This window comes from Ostrinia furnacalis, unplaced genomic scaffold (genome assembly GCF_004193835.3).
Source record: "Ostrinia furnacalis isolate ACB-3 unplaced genomic scaffold, ASM419383v2 OfSCF4519, whole genome shotgun sequence".
NCBI lineage: Eukaryota > Metazoa > Arthropoda > Insecta > Lepidoptera > Crambidae > Ostrinia > Ostrinia furnacalis.
Window position 1 is genome coordinate 258768 of NW_021134758.1, and position 22543 is coordinate 281310.

The window sequence follows — 22543 nt, forward strand, 5'->3', positions numbered from 1 at the left end:
AGTAACATAACTATATAGCACTTACCATCAGGTAAGATACACGCCAAGAGCTTCCTCGTTGTGGAAAAATAGTTTTAAGCACAGATCCGACCCTGCATGGAATACTGCTGCCACCTCTGAAATTGGTCTGGCACTGCTCTAGACTGCATCCCACTTAACATCAGGTGCGATTGTGGTCAAATAACTGCCTTGTTATGCATAAAAAAACAGTTTTTGGGGACTGAGCCTGAAGTGTCACTTTTTTTTTATCTTTATTAATTAACGAGGGTTTATTCACTTAGTGAATATGAAGTGTCACATACCACATGGCCATGGTAGCGTACGGCAGCCAGCACAGCGCGAACACGGCGACGATGGTGACGGTCATGCGCAGCGTGCGGCGTCGCGCGCGCTCCAGCACGCGGCGGCCCGAGCGGCGCAGGCGCACGTGAGCGATGCCGCTGCGCGCCGGGCACTTCTCTGGTGACAATGGAAATAGAACGCTATTAGGAATGGAAATAGACTTAAAATGGCCTGAACACAGAGCCACAATACACAAGAAACGAGGGAACTGTAAATGTCCCACACTGCCATCAAGCTTTTACTATGAAAGTGGATGTACCTACATAAAAAAATATAAACACGAGTAGCTATTATTTAGAGAAAACTAATCAGAGACTCCAAACCAATACAAAGAGATTCGTAGGTTGATAAACACACCAAGCCAGCTGTCCTTCAGGAATCAGTACGGGGCAGAATTTTAAGTACCGGTATTCTTACTTCAGCTTTTGCAAGTTTAATCAATATTTCTTGTATTTTACACGGAAAGTAAACACTTTTGCTTGCTTTTATGTTTCACGTCTGTCTCCTTATCAACTTTAAAGGCCAGTGTATAATAGTTTTATAGTTACTTAGCTTAAGTTCTTCTTATTATGTACTACGTCGTATTAAAGATGAAATAAATAAATTTGTTTGCTTTACATTATACTTTATACAGGCACATAAATCCCATTAATCTTATTGCTATCACGCGCGTGATATTTCCATACAGGCTCTGTAAACAAGCGTCGCGCACGTATTGTTCATTCGTTACAAATGAGAGATGCTGAGAGCTTACGGTATCCGGGTTTTATTACGAAAAACGAAATAGAAACAATCAAATTATTTTATTTTATTATTTTTGCACAAATCGATACCTCTGCTCAAAGGTCGTAAAGGACAAAGTACGACTATTTACCCCGACTTTTCAGGAGAAGCAAAAAACGTTTATATGTATAGTTGTTTATTTGACAGTAACTTTTTTGTTTTTTGAGCTATTAAAATATTACTAAGAAAGAAAAGTGCTTAGAATTCACAGCATTTTCCGAGGAAGTATTATAAAACTGGACTAGAGCTGTATTTACTGAGATAGATTTCCTTTACGCCCTCAAAATTACAATAAAAATACCTTTACACCCCTCAAATATTCGTCCAAGGCAAGTTACTCAGGACAAGAATTACCTGTTAATAGAAACTCCCATTACCCCATGTGTTATGCTTGTGTGGAGTGGGTGTAGAGCGGATCCATCACAACAGTTCAGGGTTCAGACCGGGTTCGATTGAAGTATCGACCGAGTCCGACACTGGCACTGCTATTGTCGCCAAAGTTTAAATCGTATTATTAAATTATAGGGCAATCACACAGGGATAGCTCACTTCGTTGGACAATTCACCCCGAGTCTCTATGCCAGATGATTCTCTATTAAAATTTGTTGTCCGTTCAAAGCACTGTCGAATTACAACGCTAAGTCGAAACAATTTAGTTAGCATAGTAAGTAGGATATTATGTTTGTACTGTTGACAATCGCAGTATACATTTGTGTTAGGCCCAGAACAGACGGTGAAACGCAACTGCAACGAAACTGCAACTGCTAGTTACTTTTGAGTTGCATCTAAGTTTCTGCCATAGCGTCCGTTGAGTCACCACACATGACGCGACCAGTTTGAAACTTTCAGTTTCAGTTTCATTCATCAGAATCATCACAAAGTTGCAGTTTCGTTGCAGTTGCGTTTCACCGTCTGTTCTGGGCCTTAGACTAAAGTTTTAGCTGGAGCCATGGTAGATTACACTGTCTTCTTCTTCGTTTCAGCCGAATGACGTCCACTGCTTAACAAAGGCCAAGGATTTCCATAACTAGTTCAAGTTAGACCGACGATCTGGTGAAGGTCGCGGGAAGTATTAAGATGCGGGCAGATTACACTGTACAAAGTGCATAATAGGGATTTTTTTAATATGGCGAATATTAACTATGTAAATTAGTAAACTTGGGTTGCAATTTTAACTGACCTCACCATCCTGGTACGAATTTGGCGGACTTATTAAAAAATCCGTTGCGCCCCGTGTAGGGAAATTAGGAAGTCCGGGCAAAGAGCTTTATTAACACAAAAAAATATTTCGTGGCATAAGCTTAATACATATTTCTGCAAAATTGTGTATTAAAACGGAAAAGTTCGAGCCGAACTCATACACTGTGGGATCCGTTCGAATGTTGAACGTAATGTTGAACCAATATTTCAACACCTTTCTTTTTGTGATTGGGGACTTAATTTGATTTTTTAAAATTTTAATTATTTTTGGTGTAGCGACATACCTACTCGTAGAATTAAAGTTTTTTATCTACTTACATCCCGCTACAGAAAAACGGACGTATACCACAATAATAAAGTCTAGTTTTGCATGCTTTGGGTACGGAACTCTATTGGGGAAACATAAGACTTAAACAAATATAGATTTTTATCAAGCTTTCTGAAACGTAAAAATTCAGTTGAAAACACTGGACAGAGTTCAGTGGCGTGTACATTCACGGGAAACATGCATATTCTATCCAGAAATAAAAATACAGTACTACTCGTACTGTATCTTGTTTTTGCGAATATTTTTGAGAATCTTGTTTTTGCGAATAACAATTTGAAAGTAGGTACCTATCTATATGACCAGAAAACTTCTCCCTTCCTATATTTTAAACTTATCAATTTTCAACTCAATGGTCTTGTTTCTTCTGCTCTTGAATGGCAATCAAAACTCTTTGTAGGGTTTATTTGTGCCAATGCAAGTGGAAATTGATATAACTCGAATAATGGAACAAAGGTGTTCTATGTAGTTGTATTGTTTTTTCATGGAGTCCATGGATGGAGACATAAAAGTACCTATTCCCGTAGCCATCGGGTCCATAGCAAGTTCATTGTACGAGGATTTTATTTAATCAGAAGTTATTTTTAGCTTTTCACGCAGTTCCGTCCGTGTGATTTTGGACTGTCGGTGTCGGTTTTATGCTACCGAGGAAAACGAATATTTTTTGGGACTAAAGCTTTTCGCACCACGAATGATTCGACCCACGGTATAAATATGCCGAACAAGTTCTACTTCTTGTTCCTCTCTGCAACTGCTTAGATAGCCAGGATCTATAAATGGTTGCCAATGAAAACAATAAAATAAAAATAAAAGGTTAGCAGTCTCAGGGGATAGCTTTTTGGAGTTATTTGGATTCTCTGTTTTGCCTATTTTGCATGACATGGGGGCTAAGGGGGTCTAGATGATGATAGTAAGTTATTTACGTTTTTTCGGGGATTCCCGCAAATAATACATATGCGTAGGCACTCGCTCTGAGAACTGATTAGGGGAATTACCGCACATTAGGGAAATTACCGTGCGCTATTCACTTGTCCAATAATTAACTCTCGTGCCGACACTGCCCATTGAGAGAGTCGTAGTCCGCATACGCGAAGCCGGCCGGTAAGAAATCTGCTTACGTAATACTTGAACGGCACCACATTGTAAAAACAAGCTCCTTGTGCTTGACCGTATAGCAAACAGCGCTCGTTTTTGTTATTTGCCATAAGCTTTGCCACAAAACCATACAAGTGTAGGAGAAAAGCAACATGAGAAAAATGTACTTAAGCTTAGCCTGGTTCTGTTCTTTCTTAAAATTATTACATAAGATACACGTAGTTTTGTTTAAGTTAGTGTGTTTTATTAGGCATTGCGCATTGGAATCAAAAATGGCATTTAAATATAGTACATTGAGCAAGAAACTTAATTTATATGTATGTATAAAAAATAAATATGAATTCATGTTGACTCTACATTTTCCACAGAGCGGCTTTTAGCATTAAAACTACAATATTTTTATTCCCATAAATTGAACACGTTTACCTTTGAATTTGCATTACATATTTTGAAAGTGGTTCAACAAATTTTATCTTTTAACGTTAAAAATGTTCACTTTAAAAATCTCACGAATATCAAACAGAATGCGAAATTGAGTTAAATGTTATTTCAACGCAGACTTATTGAAAAGTAAAATGCGCAGTCCAAGTGACTGTAAAGCTTCAGTGTTTTTTGTGCGTTATCTTTAATTTTTAATTTATTTGTTTACATAGAAAATATACTGAAATTTTCAAATGCAAAGAATCAAAGACCTTCTATAATTTCCACCATATCACTTGCAGGCTTATATTTCACTTAAAAATCAACTCCCGAGATAAGTATAATAATATTTCAGCACCAGGGGCAGTTTTATCTTCTCGGAGATATTTTATACAGGATGTAACGGACAGGTTGGAAGAACTTTGACGGTGAAAAATGGAAACGTTATGTTTATATATGTTACAGGAAATGTATGAAATCCGTCATTGTATACAATTCCTAGGATTTGTGTATAAGTCCTAAAATCACCCGGAAATGTGTGATGTAAATTACATTAGACACATTTCCTAGGAAATTTACACATTTCCTAAACAGCAATCGGAAATGTAATTAAGATTTCTTTTTTTTCTCCGAAACTTAAATGGCGCTACCGCGCCGCGGCCGCTGTGTATGTGTACGGTCGCAAGTCTAACCTAACCTAACCGAGACTTTGTTATCCAGCTACAGGAGTACTAAAACCTTCATGCTAATAGCAGTTTAATAAAAGAGATGTTAAAATTAGGGTTTTCCAATACTTCAGCGTAATATTATGCGTGATGCCGAAAGAAAGGTATGCCAATAGGCAAATATTTTTTCAGTCAAAGTATAATAGTGTGAAAACAACTTTCAGGCTAAACAATAATAGTTGTGAGTTAAAAGTACCTATCGGCCAATGTGGTTTGGCTAAATGAAATTTTAGACGTACCTACTGAGGGGCACCCGATCACACGACCGTGCTTGTGTCGCTTAGTTTTATACATTTCCTAATACAATATTGGAATTCTATAAAATTCCTAGGAAAAGTATACATGTCCTAGGATATGTGCGTATTAAAAAATCTCTGAAGCAATATTTTATACATTTCCTAAATAGCTTCGGAATTGTATACATTTCCTAGGAATAGTATACAATTCCTAGAATTCATACATTTCCTGTAACATATATATTTAATTTTAATTTACGTTGTAAAAATTGCCCTTATGACATTACTGTTATTAATTAAAAATAAATAATAATCAAATAACGGGTACCCACTTATTTGTTTATTTTATTAAGGCTGAGTTGCACTACCTATAACGATGACCGGTGTTTTTTTTACCGGTGATGGCCGGCAACCCAGCCTAAATATATCGTTTCAATTTGGCAGCCTGTAACTTTACACCTTGTATCTTCAATTTATCATAGCGAATGTAAATTAATACAAAAATACCTACTCCATTCCATTTGAGATATTTTATCTTCATAATAAATCCGTTATCTTTCTGTCGCTCTTCCTTATTTCCAAGTCGTTGTCAGGTTTTCAAGATAACAAATTAAATTGAAAGTTAAATATCGAGAATAAACAAAATGTCCACTTAACCCTACACTGCATTCAGTCCCTTATGTGGGACAACCAATATAATTGATGCTTTTTCTGATTTAAGCCAAGTAGCGGCATCTATCATTACGTAAATAAAGTGCCAACAACCAATAGCATCCATTTATTGCATTCGTTGAAATTAGATGGCAACACTATCTCGCTTAATCAGTCATTTAATTGAAAATTTTGAACGTCAGCCACGCGCCGTGCGTATTCATTTTGAAAATTTAATAAAAAATAGTTGTTTATGGAATGCAACAGTGGATAAATTGTTTTCATGTCGAAATATCAGTCATCTAAACAAATGTAAGTATATCTTTTTGTTTTGGCCGTGTTTCGATACTAAATTTTTACAATTACTGTGTGTTCCCGATGTGTCACTTCATGCAGTGATGATACAATTTTAGATATGTATGCTAATGGCATGATGTTGATTATTTTTGCATAGTGGCGAAGAAAACCTCATCCAGCGCTCAAATCCAAAATTATTTGACAATACTATTAGGCAATGAAGATGAACAAGACTCCTCAGGCCGAAAGTGACGATGACATTGCCTCAATTAGATCTACCCTCAACAAACTTTCTAAAACATTTAGCAATAAGTACGGATGACGAAGAGCAATTTTTTTAACTGAACAGGTATGAATTAGCTGCACCATTATCAGGGTCATATGCTGGTGATATGCAGCAGCATAATATACCAAATCCTAGTGGTTAGATCCTGCTGTTCCCTACATTCAGATTCGTGATGCAGTTGGCTTCACGAACACGTCATTCAACAGTTGTTTCTTCCGCGTCTGCTGCAAAAGACGCTTCTCTTACACCTGCTGTTTCCGTCGCCAGAATAAAGCAAAATATCAGCTGGAAAAAAAATTTACCATCCAACAAATCTTGAGTTTTGAGGGCAAACCGATCTAGAACCAGAAGTTGAAATTCCTTTGCAATATTTCTTGTAATTATTTGCCATTGATAAGAAACACCATGTCAGTAAGTAAACCAGTTTCAAAAATTCAGCAATATCTACACTTCAATGACAATACAACTCAGCCACCAGCAGGCACTGCAGGATACGATCGTCTCCATAACTCAGACATCTAATAGAAATCCTAAAAAAAATTTCAAGCTATTTACCCAAACGAGAAGCATTGTCAGTGGATGAGCAGATGTGCGCTACTAAGGCCTCTATCATGCTGCGCCAATATTTACCTAATAAGCCTCATAAATGGGAGTAATCCTTGATAACTACTACACATGCCATGTATTGATTACGCTTTAATTTAGGTAAGTCATTGCATGCAGTGCCACATATGGAACAAAATAAAAAAATCAATTTTCTCCTCAACTATTAGTTTTTTTTAATTTTAGCTGTGCTTCCCGTGTTCTAGACCACAAATATTACCTGAAAAGATTTTTTTTTCTAAAAACAAAAAAATCATGCAGTGTAGGGTTAAGATCAAAGATCTCGGCTGCCATTTTTCACTTCCCACCACAAAGTAAATTTTCTGCTGTCGCTTTTCTAATAGGTACTTACAGTTCACGGCTTCGGGTTCAAGTACTTTTAAGCATCTGTGTTTCTCTCTATTTATAGTTGTTGCTGATTTTTCATTATTATAAGCCTGAAAAATGTTAAGTGCGGCAACGATGGCGCGTGTAAGTAAATGAAATCGGCCATAATTTCATTACGATGTGATTTCGGTCGTCATTACGGCTGTCATTCAGCGGTCTACCAAATTATCCGTTTATAATTCTATTGGTTATTTCTGTTCCACGCGACGTGACTAGTGTTGTTATAATTATTTTGGATCAAATTAGATTCTGGTCGGTCAAAATTAAATATATCAAGTGAATTTTCAGTCTATTTTTCTATTACGTAATGAACGGGGTGCATGTTAAGCCGTTCAGATTGAGCCATATCAGATGCACGCATGAGGCAGTTCATTAAATCTGATCTAGGGATGTGTTTGTGACCACAGATGTGTCAATAAAGTTGGCACACCCTCAATTTACATATTTTTATGAGGTGTCATAGATTTGATTGATTTCAAGGCTACTAAAAATCTAATTTTATACTGGATTGAAATTTCATTACAATTACAAATTTTAACAACTTGTATAATATTGGAATTATTTATTAATTTTGTTCGGAAACCAGGGTTTGTTAGGTACTTATTGGTGTTAACAACCTAACTCACACGTAAGACTGCATGAACTCGCCTCGGGCGCCACGCAAAGTTTTCATAGTTCTGCCATAGTGTAGCCGATACCTTAATTATTAGTGTAACTAATTAACTATGCACCACTTTGAGTATCATCTTTATTAGTTTCCATTTAATAAGTAACGCGTGTTACACAAGCGCTACTTTTTTGAATTTTACGTAAAATGTAGACAATACTATTTATAAGCACTACAAAACAAAAATAACTTCAATATTATAAAAACGTGATTGAAAAATAGATACGCAAAGCCGTATTAAACAGACAACTTTTGTTTGGATCAGACAAATCTGATTATACTTATTGTTGTGCCAATTTGTATGGCTTTGAAGTACAAATCCAGAGATTTTTCCTCAAATACTGTTACTGTTCCACTTACTGACTATTTAAGTAGTTAGGTATGTAACTTGTGTCAAAACTATTGAGAATATTAAATAATATCTTGTGCTTATTTTCTGACCTGATGGTGTCTTAAAAACGTACAATGTTATTATATTAATTTCTTTTTAAATAATACGAAATTATTTTCGAACTGAGCTTTTTCAATGATGGAACTTTTGGAAGCGGATTAGCTTTTTGATATGTCGATATTGGTGAAAAAAGTTGTAAGTACTTATTGTTACATCAGAATCTCTCTTTTCGGATCATCAAAGCTTTTCGAAGGCTGTTTAATATACATATAAGAATCGGGACATCGTGTGATGAGAACTCTACATCACTAGACAATCGAATTATTAACATTGTGCCATTACCCACATGTTAATGCGCCGGATCGACTCATCGTTCGGTTTCATTTCATTTACATTTCGATCAGCCAGGCCTAAGCTGTGGAATGTGAGTTGCTATTCATTCTGAGCATGAAATGTTATTATGGCGAGTACCTACTTCAGCCACTAAATGATGGATGGATGAATAGATTTGAAATTTGGCATTGTGAAGTAGGTAGGCACCCGCCTCTGTGGTCTAGTGGTAAGACCACCTGCTTCAGACGCAGAGGTCCCGGGTGCGATTCCCAGTGGGGGCAGATTTTTCTGTTCGGTTTGGTTGGTGGTAGGGCTTGTTCTAAGTCCGCCTGGCTAGCTACCACCATCTTACCTAAGTCTGTCGCCATAACAACAATGTTAACAGAATTGTTGTGTTCCGGCAGTTAGAGGTAAGATAGCCAGTTCCTCCGTGGTTGAGGATTCCGGGTGAAGCTCGCTTCCACCTACGGACTGATCGTCACATACCATCAGGTGAGGTACAGGCCAAGAGCTTCCTCGTTGTGGATAAAAAAAAAGTCGATTATTAATTTGTTCTTCATAATTTGCCTTCGGGATATTGCATATTTCATTTAACTGATAGCTTTATCATGTTAACGAACACTTACTGATCGGTTAAATAACGGAAGGAACTCTAGATGCTTATTAGTCTCGTTTCAGAATGTTTAGTATACTTGATAATGAGTGAGAGAGAATACAGTATTTCATTTCTTGTTTCGACACAGTCTTATATCTTATAGTAAAGTTATTCTTTGTGTTATGTTTCACAGAATGGTTCTACAGGCATAAAACTTAATATTTATAAATAGATATTGAATCAAAGTATAAAAAGAATCATCGGAAAACGACCGCTCTGGCAGGTACATTGTCATGCGTAGATACGTAATATCGTCCGCCTCCTTCACGCGTTAATCTCTGCGCACGAGCGCGCACTAATAAGGTCTTTGTCCGCAGGGTTGCTATGGAATGTGATTGGTACGTACCAGGAATAAAGGGCTGTTTTCCACTGAAACGGAGACGAAGCGAGGTTTTTGATCCACAATAGAGAGGATCTTGGCCAAAACCTGATGGAAAGCGATGATCAGGCTGGTGGAAGCGAGCTTCACACGGAATTCTCAACCACAGAGGAACTGAATATCTTATTTCAGCGTCCAAAACACAACAATACTGTTAACATTGTTATTATGGCGACAGACTTAGGTAATGCATTATGCGTGGACTCGAGAGCCATATCCGGCAGGTGACCTGCTCGCTCTATCAAATCGAAGCGGAGCTCCACGTTTCGACTAAGAGGAAGAGCAGACGTGTCATCAACATTATCATTTCAGCCACAGGACGTCCACTGCTGAACATAGGCCTCCCCCAATGACTTCCACATCGCACGGTTGGTAGCGGCCTGCATCCAGCGCCTTCCTGCTACGTTTATTAGATCGTCGGTCCATCTTGTGGGTGGACGTGTCTTGCTGTGTTTTCCGGTACGTGAACTCCGGTCCTCCAAAACCTTGCTGCCCCATTGGCCGTCAGTTCTGCAGAGGAGGCGTATAAAGAACGAAATCGTAATTGGTTTCGTTTCGGATTTGGTGGAAAACAGTCCTACCATACGGATGCGACCCACAGGAACATATTTTTTCCGAGAAACACCACCCTAACTTGGGACACTTATTAGGAGCGTGTAAACCTTCATAGATAATCTTTTACTAGAGAATTGTCAGATTCGGCCAGGAGTTACAGGGAATTCTGACGAAAATAGATTTATCTAAGTAGTCTGATTATATTTTTAGGACTGTTATTTTTGTATTTATTAGGTTTTCATTTTCATCAGTTTTATTAATAAATTTCATGCTAAAATAATCTTTATTTCATAAAAGTACTTTTGGTATTTTCTGTCAGAATTAAAAAGCTCTTAATATCAACAGAGATAAAATTATTAATAGAAACGAGTAAATTAGTAGAAAAAGTAAATGTTATCTAGTAGACGCCTACGACAAAAACAGTTTCCGAGTTGTAGCCATGTTTTTAGGGTACCGTATTTACGACATAACAAGAAACATATGAACTTTTGAAGTCCTCCAGCTTGTAGAAGTCTAACTATAGACATTTGCGTCATAAGAACTTTGCGAAACTTTGTCAAAGTGAGGCTGGGTTGCGCGATCTTATTTCAGCAATATCAAAGTACTGGTTATGTAAAAAATAAGTTGCAACATGTTTACCGACCATGGTAAAAATGAAGTCATAATTTTATGCTACTGTAACCACCTAATTCAACCCAAGCTTTAACGGTTAGCGCTATTGTTTACGTTTATTTGATTGCCAGATGCTATCAAATTATTGCTGAAGTGGCGTCACCGTGGCCAGTAGGTACGACCCGAGAAATTCTTGCTGAAAGTTTTTCTGAGAATTCTGAGATTTTAAAATGGTACAAAAGAGAGTACGACGATACAATAATCCATTTCCCTACACGCCGATTTTCCCTTTGGCTGTCTGTTCTACCGATAGACAACTATATCGATAAACTATGTTCTCTGTAGAATTGTTTCATTTCTGGTTCTATCGTTCTTGGAAATTGCGGGCGTTCAAGTCTCTCTGTCTTGAGCAACTTCCAATTGGCGTTTAATGCCGTTCCTCGAAGTGCTGTGAAGGAATACATCCGCAGTAATGCCTTTGACAGCATAGAGATTTAATACCTATGAGGAACTATTGCAGGAATTAATTGGTGCCTCGTACATATTACTCGTACATTAAAATAATTATTTATACGGAACGCTCTACATTCAAGTTACTGTTAGCAGAGCAGATAACTAGGTCTATTGTAGTATTCCGAAGTATTTTCAGTATTCAGCAGATAGTCTATTTCTGTTTATTTTACATTAGTTTAATAGTTTTATTAACATCCTCAATGTAATCGTAATTTATGATATTTTCTGTCTTCTATTTAAATAAACATGATAAAAATATTACGGATCAGGCCATATCAATTAAGAACGGGTCGCCTGATTTATGTAGTGATAATTTTATATACTTTTTTGTTGTGATCGTAATCGTCTAAACAGGTTTCTAAGAAAGAAAACTTTGAAAGATCCCTGTGAAAAAGTCGGATATTTGTATAATATAAAAGCGAATACTTACCTACTTCTTTGAAACTGTTTTCCTAGGATGTCTTTTATCCTAACGTACATCCGGTACATCATCATTTACTGTAGGTAACTCAATTTTGGGGCGGCTGTTACGGTGATTTACTAGAGCGCAAAAGCACTCCAGTTTGATTTCCGAGTCGTAAAGATTATTCTGAAGGTACCCTATTTATCTACAAGTGGTAAAGAAAAATATGTAGGTATGTGAATTTGGAATCTTTGCGTTAGTATTCATGATGTCATCCTAGCGATAGATATGTCGCAGTAAGATAGATAAAGCCGTAATATAGTTATATCCCTAGGGATATAATTATATACCGTAACATAGTTATAGGAAAGCGATTCATTACTATCTCACTAGGAATATAGTTATAAAACGGCCCAAGTTTAGTGTAGTTTATATTACTAGATTAAGTTTAGTGAAATAGCTTTCGGAGTGTGCGGCGCCTATACCAAATGAAAACTTGTCACTGGGAGAAATATGCCAAAAATTTACGTGTTTTGGTGGCCTGTAAAAATCGAACATACAGTGTTCTGCTAAAAGATGTCATGATTCCTCTTCTTGTCTGAACAAAAATTATAAAATACTTTTAAAGAAACCAAAGAGACCAAAGACCACATACATAGAAAGGCGATTCTTTCTCTAATTAACTCAATAAAAAACGAAAAGAAATAGTGCCAGCTAAGTCTAGTGTTCCTGTAGTTTCATTTCTGTTTCCTTTTAATTATAAGTATTGTCTTAGTCCAAATACAAAGTTGATTGCCTAGTTACTTCAATGTGAGGTATGGTTTGATTCCAATTGTGATTGTGATGGAAGTTAGTTGTTCATGATATTTTGCCTATCATTCTATACTATAAACAGTGAAAGAAATAGAGCAGAATGAGTTATACCAAATTGTAACTATTTGTTGAAGAAACATTATGTGGCCTGCTCCAATTTGAAGTGGAGATACACCTATTTAACATATTAAAATATCTTCATTAATGTTCAGTGACTAAGTACTAAAGTAGGTACTAAATTGCTGAATGTTTAGCAAAATAGACTAGCAACCTAGTACACTAAAGTAAACAAAAACACGTTGCGGTTGGTGGTGCTTCACTAATCATTTATACTGAGCTCTGTGACCGCGTTCCAAGCGTCCTAATGTTTTTGCAGCTATAGAAAGTTCAAATTATATACAAATAGAAAGAGAAATTGGGAACGATTAATTTGCAGAAACTTTAGTGTCGAGTCAATCGACGGAGTGATTACTAATTTAGAGTATTTCGTTCATTAGAAAATACCCCACTCTGTGTAGTAATTACAGATTTAATTGAACTGTTTTTATCACGCAAATTGACTCCGATTTTCTTCAATTTTGGTAAGGATGAAGGCTTGAATCAACCTGATTTTATAACCAAGCACATAGGGGAATCTTTTTGCCTGTATCTCACCTATCTGACCTGATGATTTTATGAGACTAAATACGGCACTCTCCGGACAACGGCATCCTTCCATGGGTTTAAAAGGGTTTTTGAGTTTGGGTTGTTAGACTCCACTTAAGACCTTCGTTTTTGAATTTAGCCTTTGGACAGTCCTGAAACAGCTCACCGTTCAGTTTCTTGCTGCTTTTGCGGATCTCACTAAAGGAGAAGAAATTTCGCACCTAGAGGATATCTAGGAAAACTCACCATCCAGCTCTTTACTGCTCCTCCGGATCTCGCAGAAGATGCACACGTAGCAGACGGTGATGACCACCAGAGGCACGAAGTACATGGCACAGAGGCAGAACACGGTGTAGGCCAACTCTTGCCGCTCGCTGCGGAACGCGTCGAATGAGACGCACTGTTCGAAGCGAAGAAGTTAAGCTTCTAAATAGATTCTAGAACTTACCGTCCAGTTTCTTGCTGCTGCTGCAAACATTCCCAGAAGTCTCGCGAAAAATACACACATAGCACAACGTAATGACGATGGGCATGAAGAAAGGAGAAGAAATTTAGCACCTAGAGGAAATCTAGGAAAACTCACCGTCCAGCTCCTTGCTGCTCCTTCGGATCTCGCAGAAGATGCACACGTAGCAGACGGTGATGACCACCAGAGGCACGAAGTACATGGCACAGAGGCAGAACACGATGTAGGCTACCTCTTGCCGCTCGCTGCGGAACGCGTCGAATGAGACGCACTGTTCGAAGCGAAGAAGTTAAGCTTCTAAATAGATTCTAGAACTTACCGTCCAGTTTCTTGCTGCTGCTGCAAACATTCTTAGAAGTCTCGCGAAAAATACACACATAGCACAACGTAATGACGACCGGGGCCATGAAGAAAGGAGAAGAAATTTAGCACCTACAGAAGATCTAGGAAAACTCACCGTCCAGCTCCTTGCTGCTCCTTCGGATCTCGCAGAAGATGCACACGTAGCAGACGGTGATGACCACCAGAGGCACGGAGTACATGGCACAGAGGCAGAACACGATGTAGGCTACCTCTTGCCGCTCGCTGCGGAATGCGTCGAACGCACTGCTCGAAGCCATGCGAGATAAAGATAACCAGTAGGACGAAGGAATTACGCTTCTAGAAAATTCTAGAACATCTCAACGTCCAGCTTCTAGCTGCTTCTTCTGTTCACGCAGATGATACATAAATATGTAGAACACCCTGATGACGATAGCATGATGTAGGAGAAGGAAGAAGAAATAATTTAGCTCCTAGAAAAGTTCTAGAACAACTCACCGTCCAGCTCCTTGCTGCTCCTCCGGATCTCGCAGAAGATGCACACGTAGCAGACGGTGATGACCACCAGAGGCACGAAGTACATGGCGCAGAGGCAGAACACGGTGTAGGCCACCTTCTGCCGCTCGCTGCGGAACGCGTCGAATGAGACGCACTGTTCGAAGCGAAGAAGTTAAGCTTCTAAATAGATTCTAGAACTTACCGTCCAGTTTCTTGCTGCTGCTGCAAACATTCCCAGAAGTCTCGCGAAAAATACACACATAGCACAACGTAATGACGATGGGCATGAAGAAAGGAGAAGAAATTTAGCACCTAGAGGAAATCTAGGAAAACTCACCATCCAGCTCCTTGCTGCTCCTCCGGATCTCGCAGAAGATGCACACGTAGCAGACGGTGATGACCACCAGAGGCACGAAGTACATGGCACAGAGGCAGAACACGATGTAGGCTACCTCTTGCCGCTCGCTGCGGAACGCGTCGAATGAGACGCACTGTTCGAAGCAGAGAAGTTAAGCTTCTAAATAGATTCTAGAACTTACCGTCCAGTTTCTTGCTGCTGCTGCAAACATTCCCAGAAGTCTCGCGAAAAATACGCACATAGCACAACGTAATGACGACCGGGGGCATGAAGAAAGGAGAAGAAATTTAGCAACTAGAGGAGATCTAGGAAAACTCACCATCCAGCTCTTTACTGCTCCTCCGGATCTCGCAGAAGATGCACACGTAGCAGACGGTGATGACCACCAGAGGCACGAAGTACATGGCACAGAGGCAGAACACGGTGTAGGCCACCTCTTGCCGCTCGCTGCGGAACGCGTCGAATGAGACGCACTGCTCGAAGCCTGCCACGCGAGGGTGTCGCTTCACTCGGAACACGATACTCTGTTGACAAAAAAGAACGTTAAAATTAAATATTTTCATGTCAATCAACCAATCAAAAAAAAAAATTCAATCGAATACTAATTCTATTCAAATACCGTCATACCACTCGTTCTTTCCCACCACCATTAAGTGACCTGAATCGCTCTTTTCTAAGTACGTCCCAAATACAGATAACATCACTTCTAGACTAAAATTACGGTTGGTGCTGAGAAGTGAATCATTACAAAGATTGAAAATGTATTTTAGAAGCATTTATATTTTAATTCGCATGCGATATTCACAGAAATCGAAATGAGATAATATTTTAATTTTAAAATACAGTAGGGGGGGGGGGGGGCGCCGAGGTGAGTTGTAACAGAGGAGAGTGTGACGTTGTTGATTTTTGGAAACCTATTAACTATCAACGAGCTCGCAACAGCGCGTATTTGTTAGCTCGGGAGTTGAACTAAACAACGGCCATTTTTACGAGCTCATCAGCAGATAAGTTACAACAATTCTTCAATGTCACAAGTCTCCTCCAAGCTCTGTTACAACTCACCTCAGTCTCCCCTATCGCTATGATGTATTCATGGTAAAAACAGCGGTTTGATTGAGAATAGGTATGCAGGCCACGTCTCAAGCAAAGGCAGTTTTACAATAATGAAGTCACGTTAACTGAGCAATTCAGTAATTCTTTTCCAATTGCTGCTAACTTAAGTATATCGTCTTTCATCTCGTCGAAGGGCGTCTTACAAAGTCAACAGGGGCCTAATTGAAGTAATTTTAGCAGTGTTTACGTTCGTATTCGGCAATCCACAGAATGTACTTGTATTTACCAAAAGTATTGTGCAGGCAAAACTCATCACATTACAGAATAAAATAGTTTCTACTGCGATGAAATAAGATTACTTAACACAATATTTAAATTGATGAGCTGTCATTACAAGAGTGCGGCAGCTTAATTCAAGCACTTAGATTCCGCCCTTGAGTCGCCTGGCTTGAAAAAAAGTATACAATATCTAATGTCATACATTAAAGTATGTGTATGTATAATGTACCTTTCAAATTAAGAAATAATGTACTTAAAATAATAAGCTCTGAAGTACATACAATATCTAACAACATTTTCATGATCCCAAACGAATACTTAGTAATAGAATTTGCAATGCACGCTAACTAGCAACTAAAGCTTTCATGTGCATAATATCGGCACGTACAAAGTGTCGAGCGGTATTCAGTCTGAATGAAGGCACGAGCTTTTGGGAGCTTTTCTATTACTTGACGCAGGCGTCGGGTGCAGCTTCGGCTTGTCGAGGATTTTGTACTTTGGCTTCCATGCCTTTTGACCTGCTAATGAAGACTCGCTGTTTTACGTGACTGTATGCTTCATGCTATACTAATTGCCTTGAATATACCTAATAGTAAAAATCCTACTTAATATTATAAATGCGAAAGTTTGGATGTCTGGATGTTTGTTACTCTTTCACGCAAAAACTACTGAACGGATTTTGATGAAACTTTACAGTATTATTGTTTATAATCCAGAATAACATATAGGCTATAATTTATGACGATCTGTGACAAACTAAATTTCACGCTGGTGAGGCCGCGGGCAAAAGCTAGTGTTAATATAGATTCATATTATTCAAGTGAACAACTCATAAATGGAGGAGTTAGAAGTTAGAAGAATACCTATTACCTACTTTATATCAAATCAGCTGTAAAAAAAGCTTTAATCAAGCTGTAATTTAGCAACTTGTATTCTTTTCAAAATATGTACAATATTATTAATTTTAAGCTCATTTAAAAAGCGTCTATGTTGTTTAAATCTTAAATACCAAATTATTTTACGCCTCTCAGACCTTAATATACGTTATAATTACTCTTTAATAAAGAGTTTCGTATTGCTTAATTAGGTGTGTGTGGATCATGAATAAGGACTCGTGAATAATGTAAAGTAAATTATGTTAGTAAGTAAACAATCTTGAAAATCAGGATTATTTATTCATAATAAATTAGGCAGGCGGATCAGATAGGAAACATTAATAGGTAACTAGGTAAGTATCTTCTTTATACATATTAATTTTAGAACAGGTGTTGGCAAAGTAGGAAAAGTAGGACCAGTGCTTGTTACCTAAAGAAAATATCGTTGTATTTATCCTTGCAGTATCCAATCTACACTGGATGCACTCAAAGGAAATGTAACTGAGAGAAACGCCTAGTATGTTATTTCAGTATCTTAATGTATCTTGAACGCCTGTCTCAGGGTCCTTATAAAAAGAAGATATTAGGAAAAACTAGAGTAGATAGGTACTTTCATGAATTGTTGAATAAGATGCAGTACCTACCTACTAACTAAGCATAAAATAACTGTATCGACGATTGAAACATGAAACCCCCTCAAAGAGAGGTTTCTAAAATACTAGAACGTGTGTCCTTTTATTTCTATTTATAGGTGAAAATACCAATTTTCAAGTGCTTTATTAACGACTAGCTTTTGCCCGCGGCTTCACCCGCGTGAAATTTAGTTTGTCACAGATCGTCACAAATTATAGCCTATATGTTATTCTGGGATATAAAGAATAATACTATAAAGTTTCATCAAAATCTGAAACAGTTTTTGCGTGAAACAGTAACAAACATCCATCCAGACATCCCGATATCCAAACTTTCGCATTTATAATATTAGTAGGATTAACAGCGATTAACGGTGAATTTTGATACTGAATGGGAATTTCCCTTTTGGGATCTATCGTAATTAGCCCTGACACGAATCCGTCCTTAGTCTATGCCTTCTAAGACCTATAAATAAACTAAAAAAGTAGCTCGACAGCTCCCAGAATTATCCTTATTTGTATTTAGTCAGTGAATTAATAGTGACAGTCCACTTTATTGTCGGACTATCAGTTTTTATCAAATACGCTATTGTCAGCCTCTTTTTCAAGGGTTTAGTCTTGATGGTGTACTCTTTAAGTATCCGCGGAGTAATCCAACTGTTTTATTCTCTATTCATTTTTATCAGCTTATTTTTGTCGTCGTTTGAGAAATCTTGCTACTAAATATGCATGGGCTCGGTCTATCCCACTTTGATCAGTTAGTTACATATAAAGTTGTTTAGTAATCTCCATGCCAGTATCATTTCAAGTGTTAACATATTGATACAAAACTAGTGAGCGCAAACTATTTAGCCCTTATTTTGCCAGAAGTCTCCAAAATGTGTTTAAGCACAGCATGTTTATCATCATGATCATCATTTCAGCCATAGGACATCCACTGCTGAACATATGCACATCGCACGGTTGGTGGCGACCTGCATCCAGCGTCTTCCTGCTACCTTTATCAAGTCGTCGGTCCACCGTGTGAGTGGACAGCGTGTTTATAGTCAATTATTTTTTAAGAGTTTAACAAGGTTCATACAATATAGTGGCAATAAATGTGACCTTTATAAAGCTCAAAAGAATTCTGCCTTGCCTTTGTGGCTCGGCACACGTGTGATCAAGGACAAGGTAAATACCATATACTCCTTTTGTTTTACTACGCCAATGGCATACGATCCAGACTTTCATGATATCGGGTGTCACTTAACTTTCCTTGAAACGCCAACCAAGGTCCCGTTTGTAACTTGATATCTGAATCAGAGACTCAAGGTCAACTGACGCGATGTTCTCTGTATATTTAACGCTGCCTTTAGTTTTAAATATATATAGTATGTCTAGCATAAGAAGGGTAAATCTTTCTTTAAACTAAACATTGGTATACCTAATAGTTTATCCGACTTATTTGTCTGGATATTGCTTTAAATAATTTTATTTCTGAAAGATTGTGTAGTTCAAAGATAGATAGATATATGGTTTATTTGCAAAACACACTGACACACAAGTAGCAAAAAGTAAGATTAATAAACACAGGAGTAGCAGAAAAGATATAGTAGGTACATTACAAAGAGTAAAAAAGAAAATCCTGCGCTAAGGTATGTGTGCCGCAGCGATGCAAAAAAGCAGAGAGCTCAGTGTAGACACTGCTCTAAAATGAGCAGAACACTGATTTTCAGCTCTTGCTCTCAATGGTAGAGAATAAGGTGGTGAAAATGTTGTACTATTGTAAACCTACAGAAATATCAGAAATTAGGGAAATATAATAATTATAACTATTGTTCTTATATGGTTTATACATACATATACCTACTATCTGTCTATGAATAGGAGTATGAGACTTAATAGTGTAAAATGGAGAATTTAGTTAGTAGTTAAACATCACAACACGTTATTTAAAATCACAACACGTGTTTTCAATATCCAAGTTGCACTAAAACTAATTAACGATAAAACGTTACTCTGCTGGAAAACGCCCACTAATTTCGACTGTTTATTATTCATCCCACTCTAGTTCGACTGTTACGAGTAGAACTGTGGTTCAACTGGGAACTAAAAGCGTTTATGTAATAAATATACACTCGAATCGAATTTATCGGGGTAACATTGAGGCGTTTCACGATTGTTGTTTTTGTCAACTTTATTGCCGTGGAAATAAAGGTCTAGCGTCTGGCCAATGGTTTGTAGAACATTTGTCAGCTTGAGTAAATATTATTATGTCCTATGTTTTGAATCACGTAGGTAGTTCGAAAAATTTTTCATCACCGTTTTTCTTTCTTTTGTTTTAGTCCAGTCAAATTAAACATGAACCCTGCAATAATTCGCATACAGCTGAAAATTGGTACGAATGTTCGGAGCACCATTATGAATTAACTGTGAAAAGTCCCCATCGATCCGACATGTGCTAAAAAAAAAATTCAAGGTCAAACTTAAAAAATACGGGTTTTTGAGATTTTCAGCCAAACGGTAAGTTTTATCACAAAAATATGTATGACAAGGTTTAAGACCATACAATTATCTATCAAAATTGTCTATACACTTTCTTCTAAGAGTCAGCGTTTCTGAGATTCGATGATCCGAAGAGTCAAAAAAGTGTTTTCTTCATAACGGTCTTACACATAAATCCAATGTGATATCGCCTCGTGCCACGACTCAGCATTGTATCATGATGTGTTTTCGATGTCGAATATAAAATGATCAACCTCAATGTCGTCTGTCATCTTTAATTATCGAAAAATGGATGCAACTTTGACGAAGGACTGCACCGTGAGTTTCTACGATTCGTAGTTTTCGTGTCGATTATGTTTAAGAGCTCTTATATGCACACGTCACTACTCTACTTGTAACTCTATGGTCACTCTTTTAGCCCGACCAAGTTAGATAGTCCAGGTTAATATAATAATAATTCACATAGAGCTGAAAATTTGTGTGAATGTTGAGAACACCATCCTTAATGAAATGTCAAAAGTCCCCGACGATCCGTCATTTAAAAAAAAAAGTTTTCGAAGTCCCAAGTTTTTTGCATTTTTCGGCCAAGTAGTAATTTTATCATAAAAATAGATAAGAAATAATAGTAGATCATAAAATTATCTATTAAAATTGTCTTTACCCCTTTTTCCTAAGAGTCACCGATTATGAGGTAGAACGATTCAAAAAGTTACTTAAGATGTTCTCGTTATATGCACATGTTTCCACAACACCTATGAGAGTTATTTGGCGCATTTTTTTTACCAGGTTTCCCCAGTAGACCTTTTTTAAGATGTATTTGTTATCCTATTCAATTCCAAACTATTTCAATAGAGTTGAAGTTGTGGACTTGTGGAGTAGTTAACAGAATGCAAATTCTCCAACTTTTTGCATCGTTACCACATAAACGGTGACTCTTAGGAAAAAGGGGCAAAGACAATTTTAATAGATAATTTTATGATCTACTACTATTTCTTATCATTTCTTATGATAAGTTTACTGTTTGGCGGAAAAATCCAAAAAACTTGGACTTCGTAATTTTTTTTTTCAAATGACCGATCGTTGGGGACTTTTGACATTTCATTAAGGATGGTGTTCTCAACATTCACACAAATTTTCAGCTCTATGCGGACTATTATAACCCGGATTTTCTGACTTGACCGGGCTAAAAGAGTGACCATAGAGTTACAAGTAGAGTAGTGACGTGTGCATATAAGAGCTCTTAAACATAATAGACACGAAAACTTCGTATCTTAGAAACTCACGGTGCAGTCCTTCGTCTAAGTTGTACCCATTTTTCGACAGTTAAAGATGACAGACGACATTGAGGTTGATCATTTTATATTCGACGTCGACAACACATCATAATACAATGCTGAGTCGTGGCACGAGGCGATATCACATTGGATTTATGTGTAAGACCGTTATGAAGAAAACACTTTTTTGACTCTTCGGATCATCGAATCTCAGAAACGCTGACTCTTAGAAGAAAGTGTATAGACAATTTGGATAGATAATTGTATGGTCTTAAACCTTGTCATACAAATTTTTGTGATAAAACTTACCGTTTGGCTGAAAATCTCAAAAACCCGTATTTTTTAAGTTTGGCCTTGAATTTTTTTTTAGCACATGTCGGATCGATGGGGACTTTTCACAGTTATTTCATAATGGTGCTCCGAACATTCGTACCAATTTTCAGCTGTATGCGAATTATTGCAGGGTTCATGTCTAATTTGACTGGACTATTTAGTCGTTTCACTTGGGGTGTGCCCGATAAAGAAGTTTTCTATTTTATTATTATACGCTATACTATTAGGTATCCTATGTAAAAATGGTGTCTGCATTAATTTAGCTAAGCTACCCAGAGGCGCCTGATAACGTATACTCACTTGTTATTTATTTCTTGTCGAAGGTATACAAATAATTGTCATCATGTTGACCATAAGGTCAGAAGATGTGTTACAACTCCTTTATTTTTTATTTTCAGATTCATAGACGGCGAGCAAAAGCAAGAAAAGCAAGAAGAATAATATTGCCTGTTAAAGGTAAGTCCGAACAAATTCTAACTTATATTTCATTGTATCGTATTCTATTGTCCGCAAGTCCCATATTACTTTTAGCAAAACGTCACTCGGATAAAATTTTCATGTCTCTAAAATCACGTTTTCCCCGCTACCGTTTTCAACTCTAGTGCGATAAATTCGTAAAAAATATTGTAGTTATACGAAGTTCTATACTTATTC

General features: G+C 37.5%; 1 protein-coding gene across 1 annotated transcript in view; it reads right to left on the reverse strand.

The window, feature by feature from the left end:
- Positions 1 to 277: 277 nt before the first annotated feature.
- The window catches only part of LOC114359624 (gonadotropin-releasing hormone II receptor-like), a 54932-nt gene continuing 32666 nt past the window's right edge, over positions 278 to 22543 (reverse strand). Inside the window, exons 4-5 of the mRNA XM_028314090.1 lie at positions 15279 to 15483; positions 278 to 459 (exon numbers count right to left, since the gene is read on the reverse strand). Coding sequence (XP_028169891.1) covers positions 278 to 459; positions 15279 to 15483 — 387 coding nt within the window. The remainder of the gene's footprint in view (positions 460 to 15278; positions 15484 to 22543) is intronic.